We start from the raw sequence: 13,954 nt of genomic DNA, 5'->3' as shown, positions 1-13,954 counted from the left end.
GTTTGCTGGTATGTGTAAGGCCCTGGGTTCCATCCCCAACAATGAGGAAAAAAAGAAAAAAGAAAAAAAAAGCAGAGGTGGGTGCTACTCACTGCAAATATATAGAAATAAACTTTCACTTCTTTTCTAATCTATCTTATTTCTATACCTTTTATTTTACTTTCTTGTTTTATTACACTGAGGAGCATCCCCAGAACAATGTTAAAAGAATTGGTAAATGTCCTCCTTAATCATGATCTTAGGCAAAAAGCATTGTCTTGCATTATATATATGTTTGCGGGGGTTAGGGGTAGAGGTGTTGAGGGGATAGGGATGAGAGATGTCACCTGTGGGTTCTTCATAGACACTCATTTTCAGAGAATTAAGAAATTATTTTCTGTATCTAGATTGCTGAGAATTTTTATTAGGAATGAATGTTGGGTTTTTAAATGCTTTATATGTGTTCATTGATATAACAGTGTGGTTTTCACTTTAATTCTTTTAATTGGTAATAGTACATTGATTTTTATGTTGTTGGATTCACTTTGCTGATATCTTTTTGAGAATTTATTTGTATTGGCGTTCATAAGGGGCATTGGTTTTGTTGCTTTATTTTCTTCTGTCCCTGGTTGGCTTTCATGGTCCTGGTTTCACAAAATTACTTTGGAAGTATCTCCTTTATTTTCTGAAAGAGTTTACATAGAAGTGATATTACTCTTCTTTAAGTGTTTGATAGAATTTACCAGTGAAACATCTGGACCTGGAGTTTTCTTTGTGAAAAGTTTTAATTACAAATTATACGAATTTAATAGATATAGTACTGTTCAGATTTAATGTTCCTTCTGGAATCAGTTTTAAGACTTTGTCTTTCAAACAATTTAGTCATTTCATGTACTTTATCCAATTTATTGAAATAAAGATATTCATCATACTCTTTTGCTATCCTTTTAATGTCTGTAGGATCATAGTTATGTCTGCTTTTTCTCTTTCACTGATCTTTCATTTTCTGCCTTCTTAAGGTAGAAACTTAGGTCACTGAATATGGGACTTTCTTTTTAATATAAACATTTAAAACTATAAATGTGTCTGTAACTCTTAACCACTGCTTTGATTGCATCCCAGAAAACGTCAAGTAAGTCAAGTTGGTTTATAATGTTATTTAAGTCTTATGAATATTTAGTGATTTTCTCTTTGTCTATCAATTTTTATTGTTAAATTATAATTATACATAATAGTGGGATTCATTATGCCATATTGTCTTACCAATTGTTGAGAAAGGAAATTTTTATCTGCACTGTAATTCTTTTTTTTATGAGCTATATTGATTTTATTTTCTGCTTATACTGATTATAAAGTGTTACTAACTTTTAAAATCAGCACTAGACTAATTCCGAATATAAAAATCTACAAGTCATGCTTATGAATTATTTTACAAATCTGAGAGAACATGAGATTACTAATTATTTATTTCTATTTAAAGCAACACAGATTCTTGGAGTTTGTTTTTAAATTAAAATACAGAATTAGGGACAGGTGACATATGAATTAGGGAGTGGTGACATATGCTTGTAATTCCAGCAACTTGGAGACTGAGGCAAGAGGATGTCAAGTTTGAGGCCAGTCCCAGAAATTTTGCAAGACCCTCAGCAAAACAAGACCCTATTTCAAAATAAAATATAAAAAAATTTTCAAAAAAAGGTTGGGGATGTAGTTCACTGATACAGTGCCACTGGGTTATCTTTACTGTAATTCTTGATTTGTCTATTTCTCCTTTTAGTTTTGATAGCTTTTGCTTCCTGTGTTTTTTTAACCTTTGTTATTGGATACATGCACACTTATTATGTCTTAATGATGATCTTTTAACATTATGAAATGTTTATAATCTTTGTTTTGAGGAATTGTGCTTTTTTATGATTATTGTTTGTATAATATGTCCTATTATATCCTTTTAACATAACTGTCTTTATATTTAAAATGAATTTTTCATGATTCAGCATATAATTATGTCTTGTTTTTTAGTCATTCTGACCATACCTGCCTTTAGTGGACATGTGTAGAATATTTACATTTAATGTAATTTTGATATACTTGTTTTTTTTGTTTTGTTTTGTTTTGGTTGTGGTGCTAGGGATTGAACCCAGGGTCTTGTGCATGTGAGACAAGCACTCTACCCAGCCTGTGATGGGGTTTCAATGAATCATGTTGCTATTGTCTGTTTTCCTCTTTGGGGGGCCTCGGGAGAGGTGTGTGAGGAATGAACTCAGGAATGCTAAACCATTGAGGGGCATCCTCAGCCCTTTTCATTTTTTATTTTGAGATAGGGTCTTGCTAAGTTGATGAGGCTGGCTTTGAACTTGTGTTCTTCCTACCTCCCAAGTTGCCAGGATTCCAGCTGTTTTTCCTTTTTGTTCTTTGTTTTCCCTGTTTCCCTATCCTTTGGGCAGGGGGTATTTTTTAGGATTTTGTTTGATCTACAATTTTAAGTTATTAGTTATATATTTCTAATTTTGGGAGGGTAAGCTAGTATATGTATATTTCATTTATTACCATCCACTGTCAAATGATATTACAGCACTTCATGTATAAGCTAAGAAACTTAAAACACCATACTTCAGTTCCTTCCCTCTGGTCCTTTGTGCTACTATTGGCATAGTTTTTATTTCTAGTATGTTATAATCCCCACAACAGATTTGGAAATTTTTTTTTTCCAGTGCTGGGGACTAATCAAACCCAGGGCTAGGTGAGAGCTCTTAGAACTAAGCTACATTCCAGCCCTTAAGGAAATTTTTAAATGGAAAAAAATGAAGAGTAGTTTATTTTTTTACTCAGGCATTTGCCTTTCTGTTGCCCTCCATTCCTTTGTATAAATCCAAGTTTCCATCTGATATTTCTTTCCTTCTGCTTAAAGAACTTCCTTTAACAGTTCATATTTAGATATGCTAGTAGCAAACCCTCAACTGTTGTTTGCCTGAAAATGTCTTTATTTTGCCTTCATATTTGAAAGGTACTTTTGCTGGCTAAAGAATTTTAGGTTGACAACATCTTTCAGCTTTTCAGTGTTGTCATTTCATTTTCTTCTGGCTTGATGAGAAGTTATTTATCTTCATTCCTCTGTATGCAATATATTTTCCCCCATGGCTTTTTTTTTTTTTTTTTTTTTTTTTTTTTTTTTTTTTTTTTGTCGGGGGGGTGTTGGCATTCTGTTTTTTTTTCTTTTGGTTGTTGTTGTTGTTGTTGTTTTGGTTTATTTGTTTGTTTTCATACTTCAGAGCAAGGAATGTTGGCCAGGTCACCAAAAAAGACACAATAGTCCTTAATATATGTGCACCTAACAACAAAGCATCAAAATATATGAGCCCCCCCCCCCCAAAAAAAAAAAAAAAAACCCAAAAACCTGATCTGCAAAGAACAATAGATGAATCCATTATTATAGCTGAGACTTTATCAGCCCTATTCATGATTGGCAAATCTGGCAGACAGTAAATTCAGTAAGAACATAGTTGAACTCAACAGCACCATTATTAAGTTGCATATAACTGAAGTTTGTGGAATGCTTCATCCAACAAGAACAACACATTCTTCTCAAGCTCCCATGGAACATTCACCAAGATAGTCCACAGTCTGGGCCATAAACATACTTTAACAAATTTAAAAGAATAGAGGGAAGGGAAAAAATAACAGAATGAATCAAACAACATTACCCTATGTAAATTTATGATTACACAAATGGTATGCCTTTACGCCATGTACAAACAGAGAAACAACATGTATCCCATTTGTTTACAATAAAAAAAAAGAAAGGAAAAAAAAAAAAGAATAGAAATCATAGGATGCATCCTCTCAGACCATAGTGGAATTAAAGTAGAAATCAATAAGAGAAAAGTAGCTAGAATTTCTTTAAAAATGTGGAGATTAAACAGCCCCCTTTTAAATAATGCATAGGTAGGAAAAATCTCAAGAGAAATTGAAAATTTTTTAATTTGAATGAAAATACAACTTACTAAAATTGGTGGGATACAGTGAAAGCACTGCTTAGAGGAAAATTTATAGCATGAAATAGGAAAGAAGAAAGATGTAAAAAGAATAATCTTCTATTTGAGGGATCTAAAAGAAGAGCAAGTTAAGTCAAAGAAGCCAGGTATGCTGGGCACGGTCTGTAATCCCAGCAGCTCATGGGGTTGAGGCAGAGAGAGAGAGAGAGAGAGAGAGAGAGAGAGAGAGACTGGTTCTTTGAAAGCACCAGTAAAATAAATGAGCCAGACAAACTGAGGAAAAAGACATGTTACTAATTTCAGCAATGAAATAATGGCATCACCACAGATTCCATGAATACTGAAAGGATTGTAGAGTATGATGAACTGCTCATGTCCACAGATTTGGTCATCTAGATGAATAGGACCAGTTCTTGAAAGATATCATCTGCCACAATTCACAAAAAGTAGACAATCTGAATAGGCCTTTATCTGTCATGGTTGAATTAATAATTAAAAACCTTTCAAAACAGAGAACACCAGCCTCATATGATAGGTTCACTGGTGAATTCTACCAAACATTTAAGGAAGAAATTATTCCAATTCTCTGCAATCTCTTCTACAAGATAAAAGCACAGTGAATAAAAACACAATGCTATGGAGCCAACATTATCCTAATACCAAAACCAGACAAAAACATTACGAGAAAACTACAGACCAGTATTTCTCATGAACACAGACACTAGTGTGTGTGCTTGTTTATATCTTGAGAATAATGCAAAATGATGCAGTCATTATGAAAAATAGTATGGCTATTCCTCAAAAAATTAAAGGTAGAAAAAAAAAAATTAAAGATAGGATTGCCGTCCAGAAGTCCTACATCCAAGTATATATCTAAAAGAATTAAAGGCAGGACTTTGAAGAGATTTCACACCCACATTCGTGGCAGTCTTGTTCACAAATACCCAAGAAATGGAAGCAACCCAGGGTGTCCATCAACAGTATGGTATTAGGAACAATGGGATATTTTTCATGAGTTCAAATATGAATTTTTAAGTAGGATTTTTGTTAATATATTTTGTTCATATTTAAGGATGATATTGTTACCTTGTGTTATTTCAGTTTCTGAAATTGTGTAAATGGTAGTAATGTGTCAATAAAATGTAGTAACTCTCAAATTTAAAAAAAAAATTCACAAAATATGAGCAAATTGAATCCAACAATATATAAAGAAAATAGTAATGCCATGACCAGGTAAGATTTATTCAAAATACAGTATGCAAGGCTGACTCAGATTCAAAAATCATTTAATATGTTCTGTCACATCAACAACTAAGGAAGAGAAGTCACATGGGTATCAGTAAATGCAGCAAAAGCACTTGACAAACACCCATTCATGATAAGATTCTGAGAAAACTAGGAATAGAGAGGAACTTCCAACTTCATAAAGAAAAATACTAATTAAAACTATAATAAAACACCACTACGAACCTACCAAAATTAAACTAAAAAAGAGTGGCAGTGTTCTGTATGTCCAAATGTGGGACATCTGGAACTCATACACTATTGGGAGTGTAAAGTTACACAACTTTTTTTTCTCTCTTAAGTGATACAAATTTTAAAGCACTTCTATAGTATTCCCTAAAGCTAAACATACAAGTCCTCCATGGCCCAGAAGTTCGGTTCCTATGTGTGGTAAGTGCTTGTGTCCATCAAAAGGCATGGACATAATCACAGCAGCTTTATTTACAGTAGCCAAAAACTATTATTAGCAGCCCATATGTCCACCAACAAGAGAAAAGATAAATGTAGGATGTTCATACAGTGGAATATCAGCCAGTAACATAAATAAATAAATAAACCAACCAACCACAAACTACTGTTTTGCATGTAACAGCTGAGACGTATCTTACAGATATAATGTTGAATAAAAGAAACCAGGCACGCAAGAATATGTCCTAGATGGGTGTATTTATGTGAAATTCAAGAATAAGGAAAACAATAAATAGTAATAGCATTAGAGTGAAATAATAGTGACTAGTAAACAGTATGAGAGTACTTTCTAGTATGTTGTTTACTACCAGTGATGTACTAGACCAGGCTCAGATCCACTTAAAGAGTCAACTGTTTGATTTTTTCATGAATTTTGCAAGCTTGTTGATACACCATGAGAATCCATAAATGGTTTTACAAATTGAGGAAGTTTGGGAAGCATTTACCAGCACACCACTTATTATTGCTCACCACCCCTTAATCTCTGTAGAAGGAATTTAGAGACACAGGAAGAATAAAGCCAGGGAAGTACCAAGGAGGGCTCTCTTCTAGGCCAAGCCAAAGAGAATTGGCAGTGAGAAACTAGGATCCTATTTACTATGCCTTGCCTAAATATTATTACTTTGTTCGTGAAATCAGCTGTCTAGTATTTGACTTTTCCATTCTGCCTTTAGCCAAATTAAGTTTTCCCTCAGTGTCTTTGAAACAACTAAATGGTAAAGAGCCTTTCCACAGGCTTCTTTGGATATGAGGCTGAATTTGTGCCCTTTTCGTTTTGAGTACTTCAGATTTTTACCCTTTTTGTTTCTGCTTTAGGAGCATTCTGGAAGAGTTTTCCGACTCCAGTTTGATGAATTCCAGATTGTCAGTAGTTCACACGATGACACAATCCTCATCTGGGACTTCCTAAATGATCCAGCTACCCAAGCTGAGCCCCCCCGCTCCCCTTCTCGAACATACACCTACATCTCCAGATAAATAACCATATACTGACCTCATACTTACCCAGGTATGACAACAGTTGTGCATATGGCACTGTGGGTAGAAAATGGAATATTGGCTACAAGGTGTTACTACTCTTGGAGCTTTCTCATTCTCAGTTCCTTTGTCCAATCAAACCCTATAAAGCAGGAGAAGCAGACAGTGTAAGACAGGGCAGGGGTTGCCCCACTGGGCACTGCTTTTACCAAAGTAGCCATGCTCATTTCTAGAGGAATCTGGGATCCTCCCTGTGTAGTAGAACTAATCATTCCTGCCCCCAGAGGATTGTTTAAAAAAAAAAAAAAAAATCAGTTTGAAAACTTAAGTAATGACCCAAAGCCTGTAATTTTTTAGTTCCCAAATCAACTGAATGCCTGCAATAGAGAAAACCCTTTAAGCCAAGCAGATCATCTAACATATGAATGGAAACATGTCTTGATGCAGTTTCCCACTGACATCTCATACTTCTGCCTTGTTGGTGTCGTTTAATCATAAACAGTAGCTTTTTTATCCTTATCCCATCCATAAAAGAGGAGCAGCTACTCTGAAGTTAGCACGAGTTCCGTATCTTCCCACTTAGGTGTCCAGCCCCTCCCTGAGGCAGGTAAAAATCTTAAAATACCCAAGTCTTTATATTAGGATATATTCAGATCATACATGGTCTCTTCACAAATGCATTAGATTATTGACAATTCGGGAAGTTTGGCATCATCTACTAGCGAGTGTTTGTCATTTCTCATTTCCCACACTGGTTGCGGCTTTTTTGTCAGAGGTACACATTCATTACATGTCTGCACGTCTCTCTAGTATTCTTCTGAGGGGATGGCCAGCCCCTCTCACAGAGGACACAGTTCCTCGTTCCTCAGCCTCCTTAGCCAAGTTACACAGGCTGTGTGCCCTTGGGCAAGTGACTTCCCAGACTTCAGTTTCCTACTGAGCGAAATGAGGGTGCAGATTCTACCTCAGAGAATTTGTAAAATTATTGGTGCCTAGCACATAATAAGCCCTTAGTGAAAAGTGGTCATTGTTATTTAATATTGGAATTGCCAGGTACATATCCCCTCTTCTTGCCAAAATTTCCTCTTCCTTAGACTTACATTATTATGTATTTATTTATTTTCAAGGAGGGGAGGCTGGGTATTAAATCCAGGGCATGCTAGATGTGCCTGACCACTAAGCTAAAATCCTAGTCCCCATTTTTGTTATTCTTCCTAACTCTGTTTATGTCTCCTTCCTCCTCTCACCTCTAAAACGTAGACATCCCTGGGCCTTCTGACTTATCTAAACTCACTTCTTTAGCTGCCTTCTCTTTTCCCAAGGCTTTAGTTCCCATCTCAGTATAATGACTGTCAAGTTTTTATCTCTAGTCCAGGGCACGTTTCCAGCCACCATCAACACATCTGTCTTGAAGTTAACCAGGAGAACTCACATTCACAGTTCCTCCAGCCATACACAGGCCAGCTCCCCCTGACTCCCCCACTTCTCAGTGCCACCACTGGGTTCCTGACTACTCCAGCAGAACTCCAGAGCCATTTGTGCCTGCACTGCCAGGGGGCAGGTGAAAGCTTGATGCCCAACTATTGGTCTCTCTTAACCTCAGGACATCAGAGTCACTGCTTGAGTACAGTGCCCTGAGCATGTCAGCAAAACCCACCCGAAGTCCCCAAGCAGGCCAAGGAGCCTCTGACAGAAGCTCCTGTACTGCATGGGCAGGGAGCAGCCATAGGGAAGGGCCCCCAAGCCTCTATCCCAATTGACAGCTAAGTGAAAGTTCTTTTACTTTTTGAGCAAGTGAGAAATACAAAGAAAGGGGCTAATGACCATTTGTTCTGTTTTCACACAGGACTCATTAAAGTTGCAGTATTTAAGTATCTGCCAAGACCAGATGAGCAACAACAGCAACAATCAAACTCCTACCTGGATTCTCCAGACCAGTGAGGAGCAAGGCTTTGAGACTCCTATTGGGACATAGTTGGTCTACAGCCGATCAGGACAGTCTGCTCGGTGCAGCCGACTGCTTCAGTGCTGCTATCAGAAGATGTCTTCTATCTTGTGTGAATGATTGGAACTTTTAAACTTACCCTAACCCTTTCCTCCCCACTTCCCTTCTGCACCTGCTTCTCCCTCATTGGGTTCCAGACAAAGATGACTTATAAATATATTTAGTGTTTTGCCATAATTTCTCTTGCTTTGCCATTAAGCAGAACTAGTTTCCCCAGGTGGCCCACATCTAGGAGACAGGAGGATGCAGGTAGACAGTGCTCTGTGTCCCCCTGTTAACTTCAGGAGTGTCCTACACCTGGCCAGAGAAGCCCAGCCTACTATGCGTGGGAGACAGAGCACCCTGTACAGCCTTGGGGGGTTGGGGAATGCACTGGAAGACTTGGGCCTCCTGCCTCCATCTTCTTTCTCTTTCTGTCCCTCTTCCCTCCCCACCAAGCCCTCTTCAACCTGAGAAGAAGGTGTGTGAAGAGAATATCCTCAGTTAAAATGAGGCGAATCTGCTAGAAAATGCAACACTTGGAGCTAAATGCGTTCAGTGACAATTTCAAGCCGAGGCTTTTACTGCAAGTGACCATGTGGAGGCAGTGGATTCTCGAACGTGATGCTCTCATCATATTCACAACTCTTCTCTCTCTTCTTCTCCCCACCCAAAGAGGGGGAGGGGACAGAAATTTCCTGGGCTTCATCAATGGCTGCATCTTTTCTGGACTCAGCAGTCTCCTCGGTTCCATGTAGAGTGTGGAAAGGAGTTGCTGATTGCATTTCCTCTCATTAACAATTAGATGTGTAATAAAAAGCATTGTACTTCATCTTAAATCACTGGTAAGGCTCAGCCTACAGAAGGTTTGAAAAGGCCAGAGCCAGTCACTTGGTTCATTCTGCGAAATGGTTCACATCTTTGAATTCCTTGTGACTGCCAAGACCATAGGCGGAGTAGCTTAAGAGATGGTCGGGAGTGAAAGCTGATTTGTTTTCATTTAAGCCAGTAAATACCATCTCTCAGAAATCAATCTAACCTTCTCAACCTTGCACCGGAGAACCTTCTTTCTGCTTTTCCCAAACCCAGTATTTGCAAAAGGGCAAAGATGCCAGAGAGAGGATCAGGGTGAAGTTTGGCACACAGGGTTTATTAATGGGCAGAAACTGCCTTCTCTTTTCTTCCTCCTCTTGGCCTTATTTTGCTCTCTATTTTCCCAGTCAATAAAATTTCTCTGGCATTTGGTGGACAACATACACAAATGCACCTCTATAAAGGCACATGTGCCTCACTATCCTGAGAGCACCAGGGCTGCATATCCAGCTTGTTTCCCCAGGCATGAGTGAACCTATTGAGGGGTTGCCTGGGTACACCCTCAGGCCCTGAGGCCACAGGCAGCCTCCTGTTTCCCTTGGAAGAAGAGCAGTCAGGCCCTTTGTCTCTAATCCTAATCCACCCAGTTGAGTTTAAGAGAGCCACTTTTTAACCAGCTGCTATAAAAGTAGAATGGAAGCCTGTTAGAAGTGACCTACAGCCAGGCCACCTTTAGTGCAGGGGGTGGGTGGGGCAGGAGAAGCATCCTCATTCTTCCCCCTGATTTGCAAGGTGTCCCCCTCCCAGAATGTACCCAGACTGAATGTTGTTGTTACATACAGAGAGGCAGGTTATACAAATGCAGTTTTTCTTTCTTGCTTTATGAGTACTTTTAAAAGCTTTTAATCGCAAATCATATTCAGAAAATACCTGGGAAATATATTCTTAGTCTAATTCCCTTCCCAGCTATCCAAATGCTATTGTTTTCTACTTAGCCACTGTTAGGGTTCCTTGTCTATTGTGTTGACTATTAATGGCTTTTTGATTGGTTAAGGATTTTGCTGCAGATGAAGATAGAGGAGTGTCAGCCCTGAAAAACACACAGAACAGACATGAAAGAGGCATGGGTTTCAAGCATTTCAAATACTGTCCAATAGTCATAACGTTACTAGTCCTTCTGTTACATGCTGCTGTTCCAAAGTGGGAGCGAGGCAGGGGATATAGTTCAGTGGCAGAGCATTTGCCTAGCATGTGTCAGGCCCTGGGTTCCATCTCCAGCACTGCAAAATTTTTAAAAAGTGGGAGCTGCTGACCATTCGCTGCTGTCAAGGATTTTGTTCTGAAATCTAGATTCAGTGAAGGTGTACTGATCCTAAGACAGTTCGAAGCTCTTCCAGTCCATCATACATGAGATCAGGGCTGGACCCTGCAGATGTAGAGCCATTAGTTCAGTTGAGGTTATTCTGCAAGTTGTCCTCTCTGCTGATGGAAATGGGAATGAAGTTAAGTGGTCTGAAAAACTTGAATTGTTCACATTTCTCAGCTCTGGGGGTCATTTACCAGTTCATTGTAGAAGAAATAATCAGGTAAGTAGAAGTTCATTTCCAGAGAAGGTAAACCCCACTTACTATCTCTGCATGATTTCAGTGGGAATTGATTATCACTAATCCCCAACTGGGCTAGAATAAATGTAGAGTTTGACCTTTTTAAAAAGGAAAGCGAGACAAAGAAAGTCTCAGCACGTTTAAAGGAATGGTAGAAAAAAAGCGGAAGATGTCCCTTGGCTCTGAAATGAAGTATCCCCATTGTAGGTCTTTAAACTAAAATTCACTTTCCAATGAAGGGCCTGAAAGAAACCTTTCCTAAAGGATAAGCTGAAACCCTTCAAAAGCAGGTGCACTCAGCTGCCCCTATTGTGAACACGTGTCAGTGGTCTCTCTGTTCACACTGAGGCCACTTGGACAAGACCGGTCTGGCTTGCTGCTTGTGTGTGTGTTTCACTGCTAAGAATACCCTTTTCTTCCTTAAGTGCAATCTGAAAGTGGGTGTGAATTATGGATAGGAGGCCTTTTATACTTGTTCCATGGCTAAGTTCTGATGTGTCCTCACTTCAGAGACAGGGGTATTTTTTTTTTTTTTTTTTTTAACTCTGTTGACAAGTAATGAAGTCTGGCCTACATAACTTGTTTTTGGAAAAGATACTCAGACACTCCTGAATTGTTCTGTAAGAAACATCCATTATCCATTTGGGGGATTTAATTGTTTTGGTACAATTAAAGCTGCAGAGAAGAAAATATGCGCTTATACCTTGCCATCTTCTGGTACCATTGATCTGAACAACTGTGGCTGGTCCTTGTTTAGCTCTTGATTGTGTGTGCAAACAAAGGGCTTGGGGTAGAGGGTGGGGGTGGAGCATATTAGAAATAATTAGGGCTATTTTTTTCTTTCCTAGAATTGGATTAGATAACTTGGTATTGGTGACCTTGGCATCTTCCGCCTTAGATGTAATAGCCCAGAAGTGGAAGCAGGCCTGAGGGTTAAGCTGCAAGCTTGATTTTGGAGTAATCCAGGGTACTTATAGTTAGAAAATAGGATGCCTAAGTACCTACCCCTGGGACCATCACACTCTTTGGTTTACCATATGTCTTCAATCCACATTGCTGATCCCCCCCAACTTGGATAAGTTAACAGACTTCCAGGTACACCCAAAACCTACCAACTGGGTTCATCTCCCCATGTCTTATCCACACAGCTGATCACTGACAGTCCAGAGCCCCTTATTCTAACCACAGTCTCAATCAGTGCTGGAAGGACAGCCTTCTCTTAGGGGAATAAAACTTTGCTTCTTGATATTTTTAACCCATGATTCATTTATGACATCAGAAATCCCTGAGTAGAGAAACCAAAAGATCATGATCATGGCTACCTGATTTCAGGTGGAACTTTATGCATTGATAGTTGGAAACCCCTTCTGTTGGAATTTGAGCATCCGTGATCTAAAATTTTCTGGAAGAAGGTAACATCTTAAATATTTGTTGCCCGACCAAACCAACTGGCTCTAACTCCTGATTGGTTGTGCATGTGTGTTTTAAAGTGTTTTTTCCCCTCCCAAACCTTCCCCTTCTGGGACACTGAAGGAAAAGACCAACTATGAGTTTAGACTTCTGGGTACCAAGGAATCTGACACCTTCCCAAGTCAGTGACCACTCAAGTCCAGCCAGACTCAGTCTGAGGGATATTCAGTGGACTCCAGCCATGGGGACAGGCCTGGCAACAAATGTGACCTTCCCTGAGAGCTTTGGTTGATTCGGCTCTTTGTTCTCTAGATTCTTAAGTACTGACTGCTTTGACTTCTGTGATTATGTTATGGTGATGTGTAGTCAATGTATCAATATGTTCACAACCTAGGTTCATGGCAATAGAGTGTGTTTGGTTTTTTTAACTGTTCAGAAAAAAGTAATTTAAATTCCAAATATAAGATTAAAGTGAATTTTCTAAGTGTCTTGTCTCTTTGACCCAAAATCAAAAGGACAGTAATATTTCAAGGTAAATCCAAGGAGTACACAATAGATTTAGTACCTCTTAAGATAATCTGATGTGAGAGAGCAAGATCAAGAGATTCCATGTTGGATCAAGTTGAAGCCAAAATGATACCTACTTTGCAAACTTGTGGTTATAGCCAGCCACAACCCAACCTGAACCCAGAATTTAAGTTTTTCTCTGCCTCTCAGGAGGTGAGAAGGTTGACTTCCCCTGCACCCCATTTGATCCACTTATATCCAAGTGAGCACACTTCCAGAGAGTCTACAAGCTGTAAGAACTCCTGGGTGGGGATATTGCTGCTCCCAAGTGAACCTCCTCTTCCCTCCTTAAACCAAACCTAGAGAATAGGTGCAAGGTTGAAGCAGAAAAGGGCTCTCCATTCCTCCCTGTCACAAGTAAGACTCTTGTCAAAATTGATTCTTAGGTATTTTAGACTTGTAGGCTTTTAGGGTTAATAATCCTCCCCACTTGACCAGGCTCTGTCTCCTTGAGCCTTCGACCTCTTTGCCTATCAATTTGAGTTCACCACTGTGGTCATTAAGGTAGACTTAGGCCGTTGTCAGTGTCAGGGACCCATACAGAATTCCCCTAGAGCAGGAAGACTGGCAGAGCACCAGGTACACCCAGCATTTTGCAGGTGAGAAAACAGCAAGAAAAGGACTCACATTGCCAAAGACCACACTGACATTGGTCCCTAACAATAAGCAGCACCCTAGAGAGCAGCAGGAAGTGGGGAGTCAGCAGAGACCACAGCCACCAGCATCTACCTGATTTCAACCCTTGCCAGCTGGGCACCTGAGCACAGGACTGAGCAGGACGTCACCTTCAAACTGAGTGTGACATCTCTCCCCAGGGATCAGGATCTAGGACTTGTCCTGGAGAGACAGTCCTGTAGGCCACTGTTCCTAAAGCT

The 13,954-nt window shown here is 39.2% G+C and overlaps 1 protein-coding gene across 8 annotated transcripts in view; it reads left to right on the top strand.

The window, feature by feature from the left end:
• Positions 1-13,014, top strand: part of BTRC (beta-transducin repeat containing E3 ubiquitin protein ligase) — a 176,934-nt gene extending 163,920 nt beyond the window's left edge. For all 8 annotated transcript variants that reach the window (XM_079137960.1, XM_079137959.1, XM_079137958.1 and 5 more), the window contains 2 exons: positions 6,540-6,732; positions 8,548-13,014. In XM_079137960.1, coding sequence (XP_078994086.1) covers positions 6,540-6,701 — 162 coding nt within the window. In that variant the 3' untranslated portion in view covers positions 6,702-6,732; positions 8,548-13,014. The remainder of the gene's footprint in view (positions 1-6,539; positions 6,733-8,547) is intronic.
• Positions 13,015-13,954: the final 940 nt, after the last annotated feature.

Source organism: Sciurus vulgaris (genome assembly GCF_902686455.1).
Source record: "Sciurus vulgaris genome assembly, chromosome: 4".
Lineage (NCBI taxonomy): Eukaryota > Metazoa > Chordata > Mammalia > Rodentia > Sciuridae > Sciurus > Sciurus vulgaris.
The sequence above is the reverse complement of the archived record's forward strand: the minus strand, read 5'-3'. Positions and strand labels throughout refer to the sequence as shown.